Below are 20,483 nucleotides of genomic sequence, written 5' to 3'. Positions count from 1 at the left end.
TTGACCACACAAAGGTCCCTCCAAAACAGAGCTTAGAGGTTAGTACAGTAGACTGTAAACTAAGGGACAGAGGTTCAAATGCCACTATAACTTTTTTTTTTTTTAATGTAATCCATCTAGGACAGTGGTCTCAAACTCACGGCCCGGGGGCCACATGCGGCCCGCCAGGTACTATTTTGAGGCCCTCAGTATGTTTATCATAATCACAAAAGTAAAATAAAACAGTTTCTTGAGCATATCTCTTTAGCTATAAATTACAATATTATTATTAAAACTTAGCCAAAAGGAAAGATTTATAAACTATAAAGAATTTTACCTCATGCAAAATTGTCATTTCTTTAATAAGACATTAACAATTTTTTTCTGCGGCCCTCCAAGTACTGACAAATCCAAAATGTGGCCCTGCAAAGGGTTTGAGTTTGAGACCACTGATCTAGGACATGAAAAATAAATTCTGTACCTGAATGAGCACCACTTCAAAAGCCTTCAGTCTTGCAGGTGTCTTATATAAGAAGGCTCAGAATTATTTAATTTAAAAAAAAAAGTATTGAAGTGGGACTTGGAATCTGGATCCCTTAGTTCACAGTCCACCACACTAACCACTAGGCTATTCCTCTGACCTGACTGCTACTTTCTTCAGAATGACCATTATACCTTCAGCTGATGTAAAGCCTGGTTTTCCTTTCCAGTTTCACTTTCAAGGGAGAGGGAGGGGGACAGAAACCAATGAGGGATTGAAGGAGGGGTTGTGCCATAATCCCTCCAGTAGTCAGCTACTCAGTTAGATCAACTTTTTGTTAGCTAAACATGACTGAAACAGGACAAGAAAAATCCCTATTGGATGTAAACACATCCACAACATGCCCCTTTGCTATTTGGATGAACTGCAATGTGAAATATCAAAATTCTGACTTTCCAAAATCAGGATTTGGATTTTATAGAAAATGGACATTTTTTAAAGCATTTTAAGACATTCATCTCCTTTAAAAATGAGCACCCTAATCTCCAGCACTTATGCAGGGAAGCGGTAGAGTGATGCAGGTATTTCTTTTTCTAAAGTTGCAGCTTCCTGCTCTAGATGGCGACACATGCACATTTACATGCCAGTGTCTTTAGGAACTAGTATGGGCTAGTTTGCTCTATTATGGATTGACTGGGAGAAGATGAAAGTGGTCTTTGTATACACTACAAGGCTTGAAAAGAAATATGCCTTTGAGGTTAAAAAAAGAAAAGCAAAGAGAATTCTCTACAGCAAATCCAGAAAGCAATTGCTTTTTTTATACCTCAGGGTCCCAACAGTGAGGAAGTTGGTCAATAGCCATTAAAGAACTGGGTTATCATAAAGAAACTGCTTTTAAGCAATTTGTTCCTGCACTCTGTCTCAGAGAAACATAACCACAACTAGTGTCCTGTAGCAGTTCTAATAGGTATTAACTTCTGCTTTCACACCAGTAAGTCTTGCTATATAGAGATCCTCTATGTTCATTCCCACAACAAATAACAACCCCACTGATTGGGAATTAATTGTAGAAAGGCCTAGAAGTTAGTAATATTCTTCTTTAGATCCAGGTTCCGGCCTACCAAGAAACGTTAGCAATTCAGCTTGCTCTAATAGCTGATAAGCTTACTATTCCAGTTCACTGTTATCTACTGAAAGAAGATAACCACGACTGTGGGAATTACCAGATTGCCTCACTATTCATCTTCATTTTTGCTTTAGTGATCCTCTATGTTCATCCCACGCCCTTTTCAATCGTGTCACTGTTTTTGTCACTGTTGCTTCCATTGGGTGTGAGCATCGGCATCTAGTATTGCTTTTTATCTTTCTATTCATGTTTTCAGGTTCTATAATTTTCTCATCTTTGGAAAAGGTTTGTTTGTTCACTAATAGAGTGATTGGAAAGCTATGGCCCATTCCAAAGGCAGAAACTGTAGATTATCAGTGTGAATATAGACTTTTAAATCATGTGCTCTGAATCAGCCGAGCTAGTGGCTTTACGTAGAGGTCAGGTTTTAATATGGATCCTTGTAGAACTCTACAGCTGATGAGGAAGCAAAACTGGTGTCAGTGGGATAGAAACAGGGCAATTGTCCTGGGATCCTGTGCCATAAGGGGCTTTAAAGTTGCTTGAAGCTGCAAGAGATATAGTCCATTAGATGGGCTTTGGGGCTCCTCTCAAATTTCTGCACTGGGCTCCAGCATGTTTACCACCAGCCCTATAAGAAAGTGCCTGCAAGCCATTTTTTTTTTCTCAAGATCCCGACCATTATAATACTTTTGCCTGGATGCAGTAAAAATAATCGGTAATACCATCTGGATCGCTGTTGGCTGATTCTCTGGCTGATTTTGGATGAGCGATGCACTACCAAGTTTGCATGCAAATTTTCATGGATCAATTGCTCAGTGAGTGATTGACACATGTGCAGAGCCCTAGCAGCAGTTACAAGGGAGGCGCTGAAAAGAACCTTGACGGACACAATCTGATGAGGATCTGCCAGCACGGCTTCAGCAAAGGAAGATCTTGTTTGACGAACTTGCTGCACTTCTTCAAGGGAGTTAACAGGCAGATAGACAAAGGTGACCCGGTCGACATTGTATATCTAGATTTTCAGAAGGCGTTTGACAACGTCCCGCATGAACGACTACTTCGAAAAATTGCGAGCTTGGGATTGAGGGTGAAATACTCACGTGAATCAAAAACTGGTTGGTGGATAGAAAACAGAAAGTAGGGGTAAATGGACAATACTTGCACTGGAAAAGTATCACCAGTGGAGTGCCATAGGGTTTGGTGTTTGGGCCCGTGCTCTTCAACATATTTATAAATGACCTGGAAATTGGAACAATGAGCGAGGTGATTAAATTTTCAGATGATGCCTAGTTATTCAAAGTAGTGAAGACGCAGGAGGATTGCGATGACCTGCAACAGGACATAAACACGCTCGAGAAATGGGCCGCGACATGGCAAATGATGTTTACCATGAATAAGTGTAAGGTGAAGCATGTCGGTAACAAAAATCTTGTACACGAATACAAGATGTCTGGTGCAGTACTCAGAGAGACCCTCCCCCAGGAAAGAGACTTGGGAGTTCTGCTTGACAAGTCGATGAAGCCATCCGCACAATGCACGTTGGCGGCCGCGAAAAGGGCGAACAGAATGCTTGGAATGATTAAGAAGGGGATCGCAAACAGATCGGAGAAGGTTATCATGCCGCTGTACTGGGCCATGGTGCGACCCCCACCTTGAATACTGTGTCCAGCACTGGTCGCTGTACTTGAAGAAGGACACGGTACTACTCGAAAGGGTCCAGAGAAGAGCGACTAAAATGGTTAAGGGACTGGAGGAGTTGTCGTACAGTGAGAGATTAGAGAAACTGGGCCTCTTCTCCCTTAAAAAGATGAGACTGAGAGGGGACATGATTGAAAAGTTAAAGATAATGAAGGGAATAGACTTAGTAGATAAAGACAAGTTGGGCACCCTCTCCAAGGTAGGGAGAACGAGAGGGCACTCTCTAAAGTTAAAAGGGGATAGATTCTGTACAAACATAAGGAAGTTCTTCTTCACCCAGAGAGTGGTGGAAAACTGGAATGCTCTTCCGGAGGCTATCATAGGGGAAGTCACCCTCCAGGGATTCAAGACAAAGTTGGACAAGTTCCTGCTAGACCAGAATGTACGCAGAAGGCTAGACTCAGTTAGGACTGGTCCTTTACCTAAGGACCACCATGGGAACGGACTGCTGGGCACAATGGACCACTGATCTGACCCAGCAGCATCAATTCTTATATTCTTATGTTCACTGAAGCAAGGAGATAGCAAAACCAGATACACTGATATAACTATATGAGTGCATCTGTGAACTTCAAACACCTGACACCCCAAAATTACAAGTGTCTAATGGAGTATGAATATCATCATGAGTTCATCAAATAAGGCTGTTGACCGAATGCTGTAGAATTTTAAAAACCAGCATGAAAGAAGCAAAAGTACTTAGCTTTGTCACAAAGGAAGCTCTGCCGTTTCACAGTTTAAAGCTTCCTCGGGGGTTAATCGACTTTTGCATTCTGGTGTCAACAATTCAGCATTTTAATTGCCTTTACCAAACAAATGACTGCCAAAATTCTCAAGGCTTCCGACATTGTAAGGTGGATAACTATTTGTGCCTCATATTTAATTTCAAATCATGTATTTTTGTAGACGGTCTTCAGATTGCCATTTAAGTAACATAACTCACAATTAGCTCCAATCTTCATTGATCCTCAAATCTTTTCATTTTTCATTTGAATACCAATCTATTGATTTTTCTATATTGTGTCAATAATGTATGTATTATACAAATAACTTAGCTTATAGTGCAGTAACACCTGCACTATAAGCTATTTCTCAGTTCTGAGTGAGCCACCTGACTCGGCTGTGGTAAGGGCTCATAAAGAATGACATGGGAGCAAATGTTCCCCATCCACGCGGGATCTCTTTATCCCTGTCCCATCCCCATGAGCTCTGTAAATGTTCCTGCCCATTCCTACAAGCTCTGTCCTCATCTGCACAAGCCTCGAACACTTTATAATCATAAGTGTTCACGTCTTGTGCTGTTAAAGAAAGCGTGCAGGAATGGGACAGGGATAGAACCCGCAGAGACAGGACAGTAAGTTTGAAGCCATTCATTGTTCCAAAACATTTCCTGGCTGAGCTTGAGACCTTTTCAATATATTGAGCAAATTATTGGGCTTGATGTAAAAAAGCATTTATGCATTTTGGGCTTGATTCTATGAACGGTGTCTAACTCCTAGGCGCTGTCTGGCATGGTTGTCAATTAACCGCTACATGCCATTCATAGAATTGTGTCTAGCAGTGCCTTATCATTCTTAGGCATCAGTAGGCCTAAAATTCTTAGGCACACTTCATTTAGGCCAGGGATTTCTTGGATTAAATGAGTGTGCCTAAGGTAGGTACTACTGCCACCTAACTCAATCCACAACCAAACTCTGCCCAAATATGCCTCTAATCATGCCTACTTGCCAGTAGGCACCTCAATGTAGACACCTACATTGAAGTGATAGGCGTCTACCGGCAAATTAATTTTTTTAATTGGTCTTTAATGGTGCTTTCAATTATCATTGCTGATTAAGCCAATTAAACAATTAAGTTAGACACCTAGATCGACTAGATGTGCCAATCTAGGCACCTAACTAAGAACATAAGAATAGCCTTACTGGGTCAGACCAATAGTCCACCTTGCCCAGTATCCCGTCTTCACGGAGGCCAATCCAAGTCACAAGTGCCTGTCAAAACCCAAATAGTAGCAGCATTTCATACCACTGATCCAGGGCAAGCAGTGGCTTCCCCCTTGTCTGTCTCAACAGCAGACTATGGACTTTTCCTCCAGTAACTTGTCCAAACCTTTTTTTAAACCAGCTACATTAACCACTTTCACCACATCCTCTGACAACGCATTTCTCTGAGTGAAAAAAATATTTTCTCCTATTGGTTTTAAAAGTATTACTCTGTAAATTCATTGAGTGTCACCTAGTCTTTGTAAATTTTGATGGAGTAAAAAAACGATCCACTTATACCTGTTCTACACCACTCAGGATTTTGTAGACTTCAATCATATCTGTCCTCAGCCATATCTTTTCCAAGCTGAAGAGCCCTAACCTCTTTAGTCTTTCCTTGTACGAGGGGCGTTCCATCTCCTTTATCATCTTGGTCGCTCTTTTTTTAACCTTTTTAGTGCCACTATATCTTTTTTAAAATAAGGAGACTTGAACTGAACGCAATACTCAAGGAGAGGTCACACCATTGAGCAATACAGAGGCATTATAACATTCTTAGTCTTGTTAACCATCCCTTTTCTAATAATTCCTAGCGTCGTGTTTGCTTTTTTGGCCACCTCTTTTGTAAAATTTGATACATAATTCTATAAGAAGGTTTTCAAATACAATAAAAAAAAAACAACATCCAGAAAGAAAGAACTTGATTATTGATCAAATAGAGATAGCACAGACAGAAAAAAAAGTGATATTGTCAACCTGCCACTGAATATCAGGCCATTGTTTTTGGGTGGCTAATGTAGATGGCTGGTAGTCTGCCTTGTGCAGTTTGTATTGTAGCTTGTCTTCTTCCAGGTGAGAGTGTGCCATCTCCATTCCAGTTTAAATCCTAGATGCTTTAGAATCCAGGTTCTATGAAGTGCCAAGTGACCATCTGTCCATAAAACCCATTTTATTCCAAAGCCTTTGTCAAATTACATTCCACATTTCACCCTGCTCTGCAACTGAAATCACTTTCTTATCCATAGGGGGCAGGGGTATTTTGATGCCTGTATAAATTATTAAAGTGGTTTGATTACACTATGTAACAAAATTGTATTTATTTTTTGTTCCTGGGTAATAAGTGTTCCTTCTTAATTGCCTATGCCACAAAAATATAGAAAATGGTTATCATTTCCCTCAAACTTTGCGTTTGTGATATTTTGAAATTTACCTTTTTTGCAGACTGTTCCAGATTGATTTCAAGCTCATCCAGGAGCATCAAAGCCATGGTGCTCCATAATGGGAATAAGTACCCATTTCTTCCACTGGCTCACTCATTGTACCTGAATGAGGATTACAACAGCATCAAGACCTTACTAGGCACCTTGAAGTATGATGAGTATGGCTGGGAGGTCATATGAGACTTCAAAATAGTAGTATTCCTAATGGGTCTCCAATGGATTTTACCAATTTTCCCTGCTATCTTTGCCTTTCGACAGCATAGGTACAAAGGTGCACTATCAAAGGCAGGACTGGCAACAGCAGACCGAGTTCTTTGTGGGGAGAAACAACATCAAATGGTGGACCTCCGGAAGGTGCTGATGCTACCACTTCACATCAAATTAGGCCTAATGAAACAATTTGTCAGGACTCTAGATAAGGAGTCTGCAGACTTCTAGTATCCTCAAGCCATTTTCCTTAATCTGTCTGGGGCAAAGGTCAAAGATGGTGTCTTTGTCGGACCACAGATAAAGAAGATCTTGGAGTTCAAGGAATTTCCCAATAAGCTAACTAGGATTGAGAAAGCAGTTTGGAACAGCTTTGTCACAGTGGTCCAGAGCTTCCCGGGCAAGCACAAGGCCAAAAATCTATGTGGAGTTGGTTGAGAATCTGGTGAAGAATTACAGTAAAATAATTGGCTGTAGGATGTCTCTCAAAGTCCATGTCCTTGACGCTCATCTTGAGACTTTCAAGGTGAACATGGGAGCATACTCAGAGGAACAAGGTGAGGACTTCCACTAGGATTTGCTGGACTTTGAACGCCAGTACTTAGGGCAATATAATGAGAATATGATGGCAGACTACATCTGGGGACTGATTTGTGAAAGTGACTTACAATATGATCACAAATCTTGAAAAACTACTCACTTCTAAATCTTCTGTGGCCATCTTTGAATAACTTAATATAAATATATGTTAATTGTGATTCATATGTTGCTTTTTATGACTTTATGAGACCGAAAATTTGAAAATTCGTCGTTTTCACATTTTAAATAGGTAAATTGCAAAATTTGACTATCTTAGTCACAAAAGCAAAGTTTTATGGAAATAACATTTTTTTATACTTTTTAGGCATGAGCAAGTAAGAAATTACACTTACTGCTTAGGAGCAAAAATTGTGTTATGTAGTGTTACAGAAGCATTATCAAGATTCTCCTAAGACCCTTTAATGTTTATGGAAGCTTAATTAGAGAACTGTCAGTCCATGCTAGGCCCTTAAGGGCAAAATCAAATCTATCAGAAAATTTAGCCATTCTTTCTCTTACAAACTAACCGAGCTTTGGAATAACATGCCACTCTTAAGAAGCTTAGGCCCCTTCTTATCTTTCAGGAAGGCTCTGAAGACAGTCTTGTTCGCCAAACATTTTGGAAAATAATTATTCTACTTTTTCCAAATTAGATTTTTTTTTGTTCTGCTCTTTTGTATTACTCCATTCTTAATGTTAACCGAGTCAAGCTCCAAATTGGTTGATGACCCGGTGTATAATCCCAAGAGAAACACCAGATGTAATACAGTATATGTCCCATCTCTTGGAGAATTAACTACCTGTGTGAGTTCTGGTTTCTCATAATACAGAAAAATCATCAGAAATGTTCAGTGGGGCCTCTGTATACAAATAAATACATCTATAATCACAATTCTAGGGAATCTCAAATTCACCATGCAATGCATAGTGTGCAACATTTTAGCTCAGTTGAGACATGGCACTCCAGATGCCTGCAAGAATTTACTTACTTACTTTAATAATTTATATTCTGCATATCCTACAATTCTATGTGGATTACAAATTATTCAGATACTCAAGTATTTTCCCCTAATTGTCCTTGTGGGCTCCTACTCTAACTAATGTACCTGGGGCAATGGGGATTAAGTGACTTGCCCAGGATCACAAGGAGCAGTGCAGGATTTAAAACCACAACCTCAGGGTGTAGCTCTAACCACTGCACCACACACTCCCAGTAACCTCAAAGCCCATACTGTTTCAATGCCTCGAAAAGGAATGGCCACTCTACTCTTTCAAAAGCCTATTCATCATTTCCAGCTAATTACAGTGCTCAATTGATGCAGTCAAATTTTGCTCATTTATTACTGCCTTAATAAAATCTATCTGCCTCTCTTTTACTAATTGTGGTATATATTGAGTTAACCTATCTGCCAGAATCTTTGACAATAATTTCACATCTAAATTAAATAATGAAATCAGTTCTGGCAGTCTGTGCCTGGCTTTGGAATAACTGTGATTAGGCTTGTTTATATAGAAGCGTAGAAAGATGAAGGCAGATAGGGACCACATGGCCTTTCAGTCTGCCTATCCATTCCATCAACTATTTTTTCATCTCCCTTAGAAATCCTATGCACTTGTCCCAAGCTTCTTTAAATTTGGATATATTAGAAACATAGAAACATAGAAGATGAAGGCAGAAAAGGGCTACAGCCCATCAAGTCTGCCCACTCTGCTTACCCACCCCCTGTCTATGCCCTAATGACCCAATTTCCTTTTCTTGACCCTCGTAGGGATCCCACATGGGTATCCCATTTATTCTTAAAGTCTGGCACGCTGTCTGCCTCGATCACCTGCGCTGGAAGCTTGTTCCAATGATTAACCACTCTCTCTGTGAAGAAATACTTTCTGGTGTAGCCATAAAATTTACCGCCCCTGAGTTTGAGCGGGTGCCCTCTTGTGGCCGAGGGTCCCTTGAGAAAGAAAATATTATCTTCCACTTCGACATGTCCTGTGAGGTACTTAAATGTTTCGATCATATCTCCCCTCTCCCTACATTCCTCAAGAGTGTAGAGCTGCAGTTTGTTCAGTCTCTCTTCGTACGAGAGACCCTTGAGCCCCGAGATCATCCTGGTGGCCGTCCGTTGAACCGATTCAATTCTGCGCACATCTTTACTGTAATGTGGCCTCCAGAATTGCACACAGTACTCCAGATGAGGTCTCACCATGGCCCTGTACAACGGCATTATGACTTCAGGCTTTCGGCTGACGAAACTTCTATTGATACAACCCAATATCTGCCTTGCCTTAGATGAAGCCTTCTCCTCTTGATTGGCAGTTTTCATGTCTGCACTATTCTTCATCTTCATCTCCACCACCTTCACTGGAAGGCTGTTCCATGAATTCACCACAGTTTTCATGAAGAAATACTTTCTTAGGTTACTTCTGAGTCTGTCCCCCTTTTACCTTTATCCATTGCCTCATCCTTCTAGAGCTTCCTTTCAGTTGAAAGAGACTCACCTCCTATACATTTATGCCATGGAGTTAAACGTCTCTATCATATTTCCACTCTCCTGCCTATGCGGGGTGTCCTAAGGGATCTGGCCAATCAGAATCTTAGGCCACTCTCAGTGTGTTGGCTTCACGTCAACAAATGTTAATGGAGAATAAAGACAGTCATGTGTAGTATGTTTGAAAATTTTGGCGCCAGACTGTATGCTTCCAAGTAAACTGAACCATCATTTAGAAACTAATCATTCGCACTCATTCACTTGCAACTTCTTTACCAGAAAATTAAAAGAATTAAAAGGACAGCAAGGTATATTTTCTCGGCATTTGTCAATACCAAACATTTGTCAATACCAAAATGCTCTGCTAGCCTCATACAAGGTTGCGTATAGAGTTGCTAAATGTAAAAACCCCCATACCATTGTGGAACAACTGATTCTACCTGCTGCTATAGATATGGTGAACATTTTAATCAGTGAATCTGCGGGGAAAGTTCTTTCAAATGTACTTTTATTTAATAATACTATCAATCGGAGAATTCAACATATGTCAGAAGACCTGAATGGCCAATTGATTGAAAACCTAAAAGAAAGGGAATTTGGCTTGGATAATAATAAGGATGCACACTTGGGGGTCCTTTTATTAAGGTGTGCTAACCGATTTAGTGTGCGCTATAGATTAGCGCGCACTAACTGCCTCTTTTACAAAGCCGCCCTAGCGGCTGCCGCTCGGCAATAGCCCCAAAGCCCTTTAAATCTCTATGGACTTTGGGGCCGTTAGCGCAGGGCAGCCGCTAGCGCGGCTTTGTAAAAGAGGCCCTAAATGCTAAGATGCCCAAAGGAATATAATGAATGTCTTAGCATTTAGTGTGTGCTAATCTTTAGCACATGCTAAATCGGTTAGCGCACCTTAATAAAAGGACCCCTTGATTTGTTATGTACATTTTGTAGATGGAAATGCCATTGTGGAAGAACTTCTTTTTTGTAAAAAAAAAACCAAAAAAAACCTGCAAGTGCAAAGGCTCAGGACTTGTTTGAGATCCTAAATATATTTATGACTGAAAATAATTTAGAGTGGCCAAAGTGTATTGCGGTCTGTACGGATGGTGGTCGTTCGATGTCAGGCCATTATGGAGGATTACAAACACTTATTTGAAAGAAAGTTCCGGCTGCAATGTGGATCCATTGCATAATACATAGAGCAGTACTCGCATTAAAGCATTTGAGTCCTACATTGAATTTGGTCCTAGAACATGTGGTAGATGTGATAAACTTTATAAAAACTCGCCCAGTAAAAGTAAGATTTGTCAAAAAATTGTGTGAAGATATGGGAGCTGAATGCACGTCTTTGTTATACTATTGTCAAGAAAAGGACTTGGGGGTAATAGTGGACAAGACAATGAAGCTGTCGGCACAGTGCGCAGCGGTCTCTAAGAAGGCGAACAGGATGCTAGGTATTATCAAGAAAGGTATTACAACCAGAATGAAAGAAGTTATCCTGCCGTTGTATCGGGCAATGGTGCGCCCACACCTGGAGTACTGCGTCCAATATTGATCGCCGTCCATACCTTAAGAAGAATATGGCGATACTCGAGAGGGTTCAGAAAAGTGTGACACGATTGATAAAAGGTATGAATAACTTCTTCATATGCTGAAAGATTAGAAAAACTGGGGCTCTTTTCCCTGGAAAAGCGGAAACTTAGAGGGGACATGATAGAGACTTACAAGATCATGAAGGGCATAGAGAAAGTGGAGAGGGACAGATTCTTCAAACTTTCGAAAACTACAAGAACGAGAGGGCATTCGGAAAAATTAAGAGGGGACAGATTCAGAACCAATGCTAGGAATGCGCTTCCAGGGGGGTGTGATAGGACAGAGTACGGTATTAGGGTTCAAGAAGGGATTAGATAATTTCCTGAAGGAAAAGGGGTAGAAGGGTATAGATAGAGGATTACTATACAGGTCCTGGACATAATTGGCCGCCTCGTGAGCGGACTGCTGGGCATGATGGACCTCTGATCTGACCCAGGGGAGGCACTACTTATGTTCTTATGAAAGTCTTATCTAAGAATCTTCTGTGGCAACAAGCTTTTGTAGATGGGAACATAAACATACAGACTTTGCGAGTATTTTTATTCAACTTATATACTTTAAATTGGGAGGATAGGAATCCTGGAGCCAGACCAAAAAGAGCTTTCTTGAAAAAAAAAATACGAGTATGCCAAAATCTTTGTAGAGACAGTTTTTTTTAATGAAACTTGCATACTTGTGTGATATTCTTGAAAAGTTAAATACGCTGAATCTCTCCTTGCAAAGAGGCAACCATTTTGAAATTGATTGAGAAGATTTCAGCTTTCAAAAAAAATTACAGTTGTGGTGGAGATAAAATGCATGAAGATGGTGGCAAAGATTGTTTTCCCCTTTTGCAGCAGTTCATGATCTCCAATGAAGTTGTTTTGTCTGACAATATAAAATCAGTTTTTGAAGATCACCTATCACAAAGTATCAAATGGTTTGAAAAATATTATCAAGAAGATGATCCCACAAAATTCACCTGAATTCAGGATCCCTTCAGCACCAAACTTCCAGCTGACTTTACTTCTGAAGAAGAAGAAAATCTCATTAAGCTGTCTTGCGACAATACGCACAAAACACAATTTAGCAGCATGGATATTACTGAAGTTTGGTATTCAGTAAGAGAAGAATATCCGCTGTTAACAGTAGAGCATAGAGAATCTTAATTCCATTTGCAACATCCTATTTTTGCAAGGTTGTGTTTTCGGCGCTCGCTGTGATAAAAAGCAAATACCGAGCGAAAATCTATGTGGAACAAGAAATTGGCTGTATCAATATGGTTCCAAGGTTTGCGAAGATTTGTAATGAACAGCAAGCTCATCCATCTCACTAGTTCTATCAATATATTTTGTGATTATTTTTTTTATATTTGTTGTTAAATTTTTTCAAATAAATAATTCAAGTTTATTGTGATAAGATAACCTGTACGATAAGTTGGTTTAATTTTTTAAATTAATAATCATTTCAAGCTAACAACTATCAGGTATGTATTAGATTACAGAACTATCGTTTGGCCTGGGGAGCTGGGAAAAATTTTGAAACATTAAGGGCTCGCTCCTTTTACGAAGCCGTGTTAGCGGCTTTATCGCATGCACATTTTTAGCGCGCGCTAACCCCTGCGCTAGCCGAAAAACTACCGCTTGCTCAAGAGGAGGCGGTAGCGGCTAGCACGGCCGGCAAATTAGCGCATGCTATTACGCGCGTTAAACTGCTAACGCGGCTTCGTAAAAGGAGCCCTAAGTGAGCCGTGAACAGAAAAAGTTTGGGAACCACTGGTGTAGATTATTTGGGGTTCCACGAGTTTCTGATTATGAGTGTGATTATTATAACGTCTTTAATCCACCCATGCCCTTCCCCTGGCCACGTCCTCTTTGGAGTTGCATTCAAGATAAATTGGACACCCAGGTTGTAGAGTAGGCGTGGATCAGAGATCCACACACAACCAATAAATGATGCCAGTTAGTGCTTGTGGAGGCCAATTATTGTTATCACCACTTCAGCCAATCACTTAAGTTCAAATCTCTGATCCATGGCTAAAATTGCATGCCAAACTTTGGCCAACCTATATGGAATTTGGGGGTTAGTTACTAAGAACCACAGTTAACAGTAAAATAACACTTCTTAACGGTAGTCCACTTTGATAACTCCTCATCCCTAGTTACTAAGATCTAGGGTTAACAGTAAAATAGCACATCTTAACAGTAGTTACCGTACTTGTAGTTAGAATTAACTGGAGTTCACAATAAAATAACATGACTTAACAGTAGCCTATGTTAATAATGTCCGTCTTTGTCAGTGAAAAGCCCAGCATGATCTTGAAAACGCCACTTATGAACTCCTTTTCTGAAAATGTAGGATATTTTATAGACAGGGTGCAAAAGTAGGAAGTTCACAGCATTAATAAGTTCATGTAAAACAGTAGAGTTTCACCAAATCTGCTCATTTATGTTTTACTGAATGATTGGGGAAACTCAGATTTCTCCCCTCCATTAGATGCCTAATTTGCAGGCTGAATCATCAGACCTAGTAATTGGCTTCTTCTGATCTAAAAATAGGGTGCAAAGGCCTTAATACAGTTTATTTCTTCAACACTGCTCGGTATTCAGCACGTTCATAGATCCAGCACTGATGTCCCTGTCCCTGCGGATAACCACGGGAAACCATGTCATTTTTTAGTGTCTATCTCGACCTCTGGCTTTCTACACCAGCGTTCTTCAATGCAAGATTTGAGAGTCAGAGGGTGTGCCCATTCATACTCGGATTCTTCCCTCTCTCTTTAAAGCATGACATGGGGATAGTTTCCTTCGATTAACCGTGGGGACAGTGCAAATTCTGTCCCCATGTCATTCTCTATGTTCTATACCACACTGCATCTAACATTTCTATCCCCTAGTAGCTGCATTATGCACATCATTGTAGGGTTCAGTTATTTCAGTGATACCTATTTAATTATGCCAGTGATAAAAAAAGTTTTGCTTAGTTATATACTTATATATAGATATGTAGAGCTGTATCTGTTTCTCCATGTATATTACTCATATATACAGAAACACAATATAAGATTTCCTGACCTAAAACTCCATTAATCTGTAGTACTTTAAAAATAGTAATAAATCTTTTTTTTTATGTGCAAATGTATCCTAGATGGTGCCAAACATTCACAGTCACCAAGGGCACCCTGCCCTGCTGTGAGGCATGAAGAAAAAATAAAACAAAGCCTTATAGAGCTCAGGTAAGCAACTCATAAAAGCTTTACTGTAAAAATAGCCCCATTTTCTATATAGAGCTCTATATAGAAAGGGTATACAATATGGATTAGACCCAAATGCCAAGGTATTCTTTCTGAACGTTCTGTGTTATTGCAGGGATCCCAACAGAAGGAGTTCCAATAGGGGAAAAGCTGAAAAAGAGAAAGAGAAGGAAGTTAACAGGTTCTCCTACAGTAGCAGGTATGAGGGAATGGGGAGGAGGGGGAAGGACACGCTTGTCCTTCAGTGATCATTATATTTTTTGCAAACAGGGTAGAAATAGAAAGCCCTATCGTATGAAACAGTAAAAAAAAAAAATAATAAATAACCTTTCATTTTATTTGCTGAAAGATTTTATATTTAGGGGTATACAGTACTCCCCCAAAATTCACGGGGGTTCCATTCCAGAAACCCCGTGAATTTTGAAAAACCGCAAATGCGGTTAAAAGGCAGGAGAGGGCAGCTGGGGTGCCGGTGGGTGCAAAATCACTCACGATATGCTCCGACCGCTTCTTCCTGTTACTAAAGTCAGGCTACACCAATCAGGAATTGCTTTCACACACAGCTCCTGATTTGTATAGCCTGAATTTAGTACAGGAAGAGGCGGTCGGAGCATACCGCAGATTAGTGAGTCCACAATTCGCAAACCGTGAATTCGTAGGGAACACTGTATTCTATAAACGTTGCCTTAAGTTAGGCGCTGGTAGGCACAATTTTAGAGTTCCTTTTACAAAGCCACGGTGAAGGTTTCTACTGCAGGTCGCCGAGATAAATGCTCAGACGCTCATTGGAATTCTATGAGCATTGAAGAATTTACCTCACTGGGCCATGGTAAAAACCTCTACTGCAGCTTTATAAAAGCTGGCGTTAATTGGCAAAGCCGTTAAAAATTGATTTAAAAATTGTTTAAAAAAAAATGTAGGCACCTTCATCACATCTATGGAACTGCCTTTGAATGTCTAAGGTCAAAGTAGGTGTGGAAATGGCTTTAAGCATTCTTAGGCTGCTCCGTAGACACAATTCACATCAAACATAGGGGCCAGAAATATAGGACTTCAAAACCCTGGACTACATTTCTGGCGCCTATGTTTGAGGAAGTTGCAATTCTAGAAATGGCACCATTGCACGACTGATACGTGAGGCGGCTGCCGATATCGGTGCTGTTTGTAGAATCCAGCCCTTTGTGTGTATCTGCCTATCGGCGCGTCGACAACCCAGCGCAGACAACTGAGCGCAAGGTGGAAGCGCGCCGAAGAAAAACAGTATTTTAAGGGGCTCCGACGGGGGGGGGGGAACCCCCCCACTTTACTTAATAGAGATCGCGCCAGCGTTGGGGGGTGATTTGGGGGGTTGTAACCCCCCTCATTTACTAGACTTAACTTTTTCCCTCTTTTTTAGGGAAAAAGTGAAGTTTTCAGTATAATGTGGGGGGTTACAGCCCCCCAAACCCCCCACAACGCCGGCGCGATCTCTGTTAAGTAAAGTGTGGGGGGGTTCCCCACCATCACCTCCGTCAGAGCCCCTTAAAATACTGTTTTTCTTCGGCGCGCTTCCGCCTTGCACTCAGCTGTCTGCGCTGGGTTGTCGACGCGCCTTTGTCGGCGCGCGCTTTTGACCTGTCACCCTGCCTATCTAACATAGTCCCGATAGTCAAAACTGCTGAGCTCCTAAGTTTGGCTCCTAAATTTGTGCCCTGTTTTCAGACAAACTAAGTAGAATCTACATTTGGAACTGAAAATCCATCTTAATTTAGAAGCTTTAAAAGTTATGAGACTGATATTCAGCCCAGGCAGTAAACAGCTTGTAAACAGCTCCCAGCTGCAGGCTGAATTAACCCCCAGACACGCGTCCAGCCTCAGCCATTGAATATCCAGGGTATTGCGTTAAGCCAGAAGTTAACAAGGCACTGGCTATTATTCAAACTGGTGCCTGGTTAACTTAACAGATAAACACCCCGCCCCCACCCCTTTTATCAAGCTGCACTAGAGGTTTTTAGCACAGGCCAGTGAGATAAGTTCTCCAACGCTCATAGGAATTCTATGAGTGTCGGAGCATTTATTGCGCTAACTCGCACTAAAAACCTCTAGTGCAGCTTGATAAAAGGGGTCCTAAGTTAGGACTACCAGTCCTAACTTTATCCACTCAGGAGGGATTTCATCAAAGGATTCTAAGCACATTAGTGCACTCTAAACACTAAAGATGCCCATTATATTCTTAGGGATATCTTTAGCATTTAGCACGCACTAACGTGCTTAGTGCCCGTTGATGAATTCCCACCCCCCTTGAGCTGGTTAGCATACTGAATATTGCCACTATAGACTGATTTCTGTTTACGCCTAACTTTAGGCATGACCATTTGTACCAACAGAAATGTGGTGCAAAACCTCGCACGTCAAGTTAGACGTGGATGCCCTTTTTTCTATAAGTACATGTATAACTTTGAGGAATGCCCCCAATCCACCCATGACTCCCCCCTCCCCCCATTTCTGTGCCCTCTTTTTGATACCGTGCATAAATTTTAGGCACATAAATTTAATTAAGATCAATTAATGTTGATAATCGCTTGTTAAGAGGACAATTATCAGCCCTATTTGGCTTACTATTCAATTAAGTTGCACACGTCCAAATTTGCACACACAATTCAGAACACCATTTATAGAATTCAGGTGTAACCGGCTAAGTAGTGGCTGTGCTCAGACTCCACCCATGGATCACCCCTACCTAACCAGATAGAGAAAGGCTGGTTAGCGGAGATATTCAATGACATTTCCCAGTTAAGTGCCGTTGAACACTAGTGGCTGGCCAGCTCAGCAGGACTGAGCAGGATCCTCTCCTAACTGTTTAAACCCTTTTGAATATTGACCCATGTGCTTATAAATTTAGGCCTGCCATCCATATACCTAGATTTAAGAGTCTAATATATGAGCCTAATGCTGACAATCAATGCAAAGCTCCCTGTCCTCTGTCCTAAATCTATTCCTCTTGCTACTCACTTTCTATATACTTAATTAGGGGTTTCAGTAGGATGACTAGGTTACCCATTCCAGAAGGGAGACTTTTCGGCCAGTCCTGGTTTCAAAATTACATTCCAAAGCAGTGCAGTATTTGTAGTCCAAGACTCTATCTATTGAAATCAGTGCTGCAGGTCCCATAATGCATCAGAAATCCAGGACTGGCCAAAAAGTCTTCCTTCTGGAATGAGTAACCTGGTCTCTCTAGTGAAATTAACTGCAGAGACGGTGCAATTAACTGCAGGTTGGCGAAGTTAATTTCAGTGAAATTTTGAGTATAAATTTAGGCATTTATTCCTATAAATTTATTTATTTGAGTATAAATTTAGACATTTATTCCTAGTTATATGTATATAATTTTGAAAGTCTATGTGCTTTGAAAATGAGTCTCAGAGATATATGAGGGTCTGCTGAAAAATTCTCAGCCCAACCAAGAAGAGAATGTTGTGGAGCCATGAAACTTATAAGTTATGCTAAACTTTTCATTTCAATGATATGAAATTAAAAGTGTGGCATAACTTGTAAGTTTCATGGCTCCACATCATTCTCTTCTTAGTTGGGCTGAGAACTTTTCAGCAGCCCTTCATATGTATATCTGTGTAACGATATGTTGTATGTTACCGATATTGGTATTAGATCCCTAGTATGTGTCGAGTTAGAATAATAACTTGTACCAAAATAACCCCCAAAAAACCTTGTACTGTAACTATGGCATATTGTAACCTGTTGACTGTATATTATTTATATTAACCTGTAACCCATCCAGAGCTTTTTGCATAGGACTTGATAGAAAATGAATTAAATAAATAAATATTATACTGTATATATAAAATGAAAAGTTATATGGAAGCCATCCATATGTTGCATCTGTTAAAAGTTTTGCTGTGAAAATAACTTGGGCCAATTGAGGAAGTGATGTACGAGCAGGTAATCTGATCGGTGTAAGGTTGTCAATCAAAACTCATCTGTTCTTTCAAGATACTAAATACTGCCTGGTAGTTAATGAGTGTAAAAGCTTCTCAGAGTCCATCCATAAAGCAACGACTGCTTCAATTTCCTTGTCTTCCTCTGCCAAAAGGCAGACTGCTCTCCTCTGTGGTACAATTAATCAAAACATACAGACGGGACATAAAAGAGTAAGTTGGAACTATTAAAAAAAGATGTAATCAGTGAGAACTATGAATTAAGAATTAAAAGCAGATTGGATGTAATTGAGAACAGGAGTCACTTTGGTCCTTATTTTAGTAGGCCCTGTTCATGTTTTGAACCTCTAAAAAACTGACATTCAGATGTCCATATTGCATACATGTTCAAATCTGCATTTTAGAATGCCAAAATATGGATGTCCAACTCTGGTTTCAGAAGGGGAAGGAATGTTTTTGTCCAAAAGGATGGACATCCATGTTTAGATCTGGAACTTTGGATATGAATGTAATAGAAAGGTGCTGCAATTGAGCAGCTATCCACCGGAGGAAATAAGAGAAATCACAGTGTGTAGTTTTCTGTCTCTGGAGGGCTCACAATTGTAAAAAAGAAAAGAGCATTGTAAAGAGTTGCAGTGGGTTTTGAATCTGGGTCTTCTTTCTGTTGTGGCCATAAGTTACTCCTTCACATGAAGGACTGCATAACTGCTTTATAATATAAATGTTCCTAGGCTGCCAAAAAGTCATCCACATCCTTTATTTGCCACAATCATAGATATTTCAGTTTGTAAAATGGATGTTCAGGCTGGACATAACTAGCACATGGCCATTCATTTCTCATGCATTTTAGAACAGGTGTGTATCAGCAGTTCCTGTTCTAAATTAACATAAGAATATAAGAATTGTCATACTGGGACAGACCGAAGGTCCATCAAGCCCTATATCCTGTTTCCAACAGTGGCCAACCCAGGTCACAGGTATCCGGCAAGATTCTAAGGAGTAAAACAGATTTTATGCTACTTATCCTAGGAATAAGCAGTGGATTTCTCCAAGCCATATGGCATATGGACTTCTCTTTTAGGAAATTATCCAAACCTTTATTAAATCCTGCTACACTAACTGATTTCACCACATTCTCTAGCAATGAATTTAATTACACGTCGAATGAAGAAATATTTTCTCCGATTTTTTAATTTTTTTTTTTCAATCTACTACTTAGTATCGTTTACCCCTCTAGTCCTAGTAGTTTTGGAATCAGTAAACAAGCGATTCACATCTACCCTTTCCACTCCACTCAGTATTTTAGACTTCTATCATATCACCCCTGAGCCATCTCGTTTTACTCTTAGGGGAAGTCATCCCATCCCTTTTATTATTTTTGTCACCATTCTCTGTACCTTTCCTAATTCTGCTATATCTTGTTTGAGATACGATGACCAGAATTGCACACAGCATTCGAGGTGTAGCCATACCATAGAGCGATACAAGGGCATTATAACATTTTCATCTTTGTTTTCCATTCCTATCCTGATAAATCCACATTCTATTTGCTTTCATAGCTGCTGCCACATACTGAGCTGAAGATTTCAACATCCTTTTCCTGGGCAGTGACTCCTAATGTGTAACCCTGAATCACGTAACTATAGTTTGGGTTCCTCTTTCCCGTGTGCATAATTTTGCACTTGCTCACATTAAACGTCATCTGCCATTTTGACATCCAGTCTCCCAGGTCCTTTTGCAATTTTACACAATCCTCTTGCGATTTAACAACTTTATGTCATCAGCAAATTTAATTATCTTACTAGTTATTCCCATCTCTAGATCATTGATAAATATATTTTAAAAACAGTTGTCCCAGTACAAACCCCTGGGAAACCCCACTATTTATGTTTATCCATTGAGAATATCGACCATTTAAACCTACTCTGTTTTCTATCTTTCAATATGTTCTTAATCCATAATAAGACA

General features: G+C 40.2%; 1 protein-coding gene across 1 annotated transcript in view; it reads left to right on the top strand.

The window, feature by feature from the left end:
- The window catches only part of PPP1R9A (protein phosphatase 1 regulatory subunit 9A), a 397,958-nt gene that overhangs the window by 337,796 nt on the left and 39,679 nt on the right, over positions 1-20,483 (top strand). The window contains 2 exon segments of the mRNA XM_033931097.1: positions 14,478-14,565; positions 14,699-14,782. Of these exon segments, the coding sequence (XP_033786988.1) occupies positions 14,478-14,565; positions 14,699-14,782 (172 nt within the window).

This window comes from Geotrypetes seraphini, chromosome 2 (genome assembly GCF_902459505.1).
Source record: "Geotrypetes seraphini chromosome 2, aGeoSer1.1, whole genome shotgun sequence".
In the NCBI taxonomy this organism is placed as follows: domain Eukaryota; kingdom Metazoa; phylum Chordata; class Amphibia; order Gymnophiona; family Dermophiidae; genus Geotrypetes; species Geotrypetes seraphini.
Note: the sequence above shows the minus strand (reverse complement) of the source record. Positions and strands in the feature narration are given on the sequence as shown.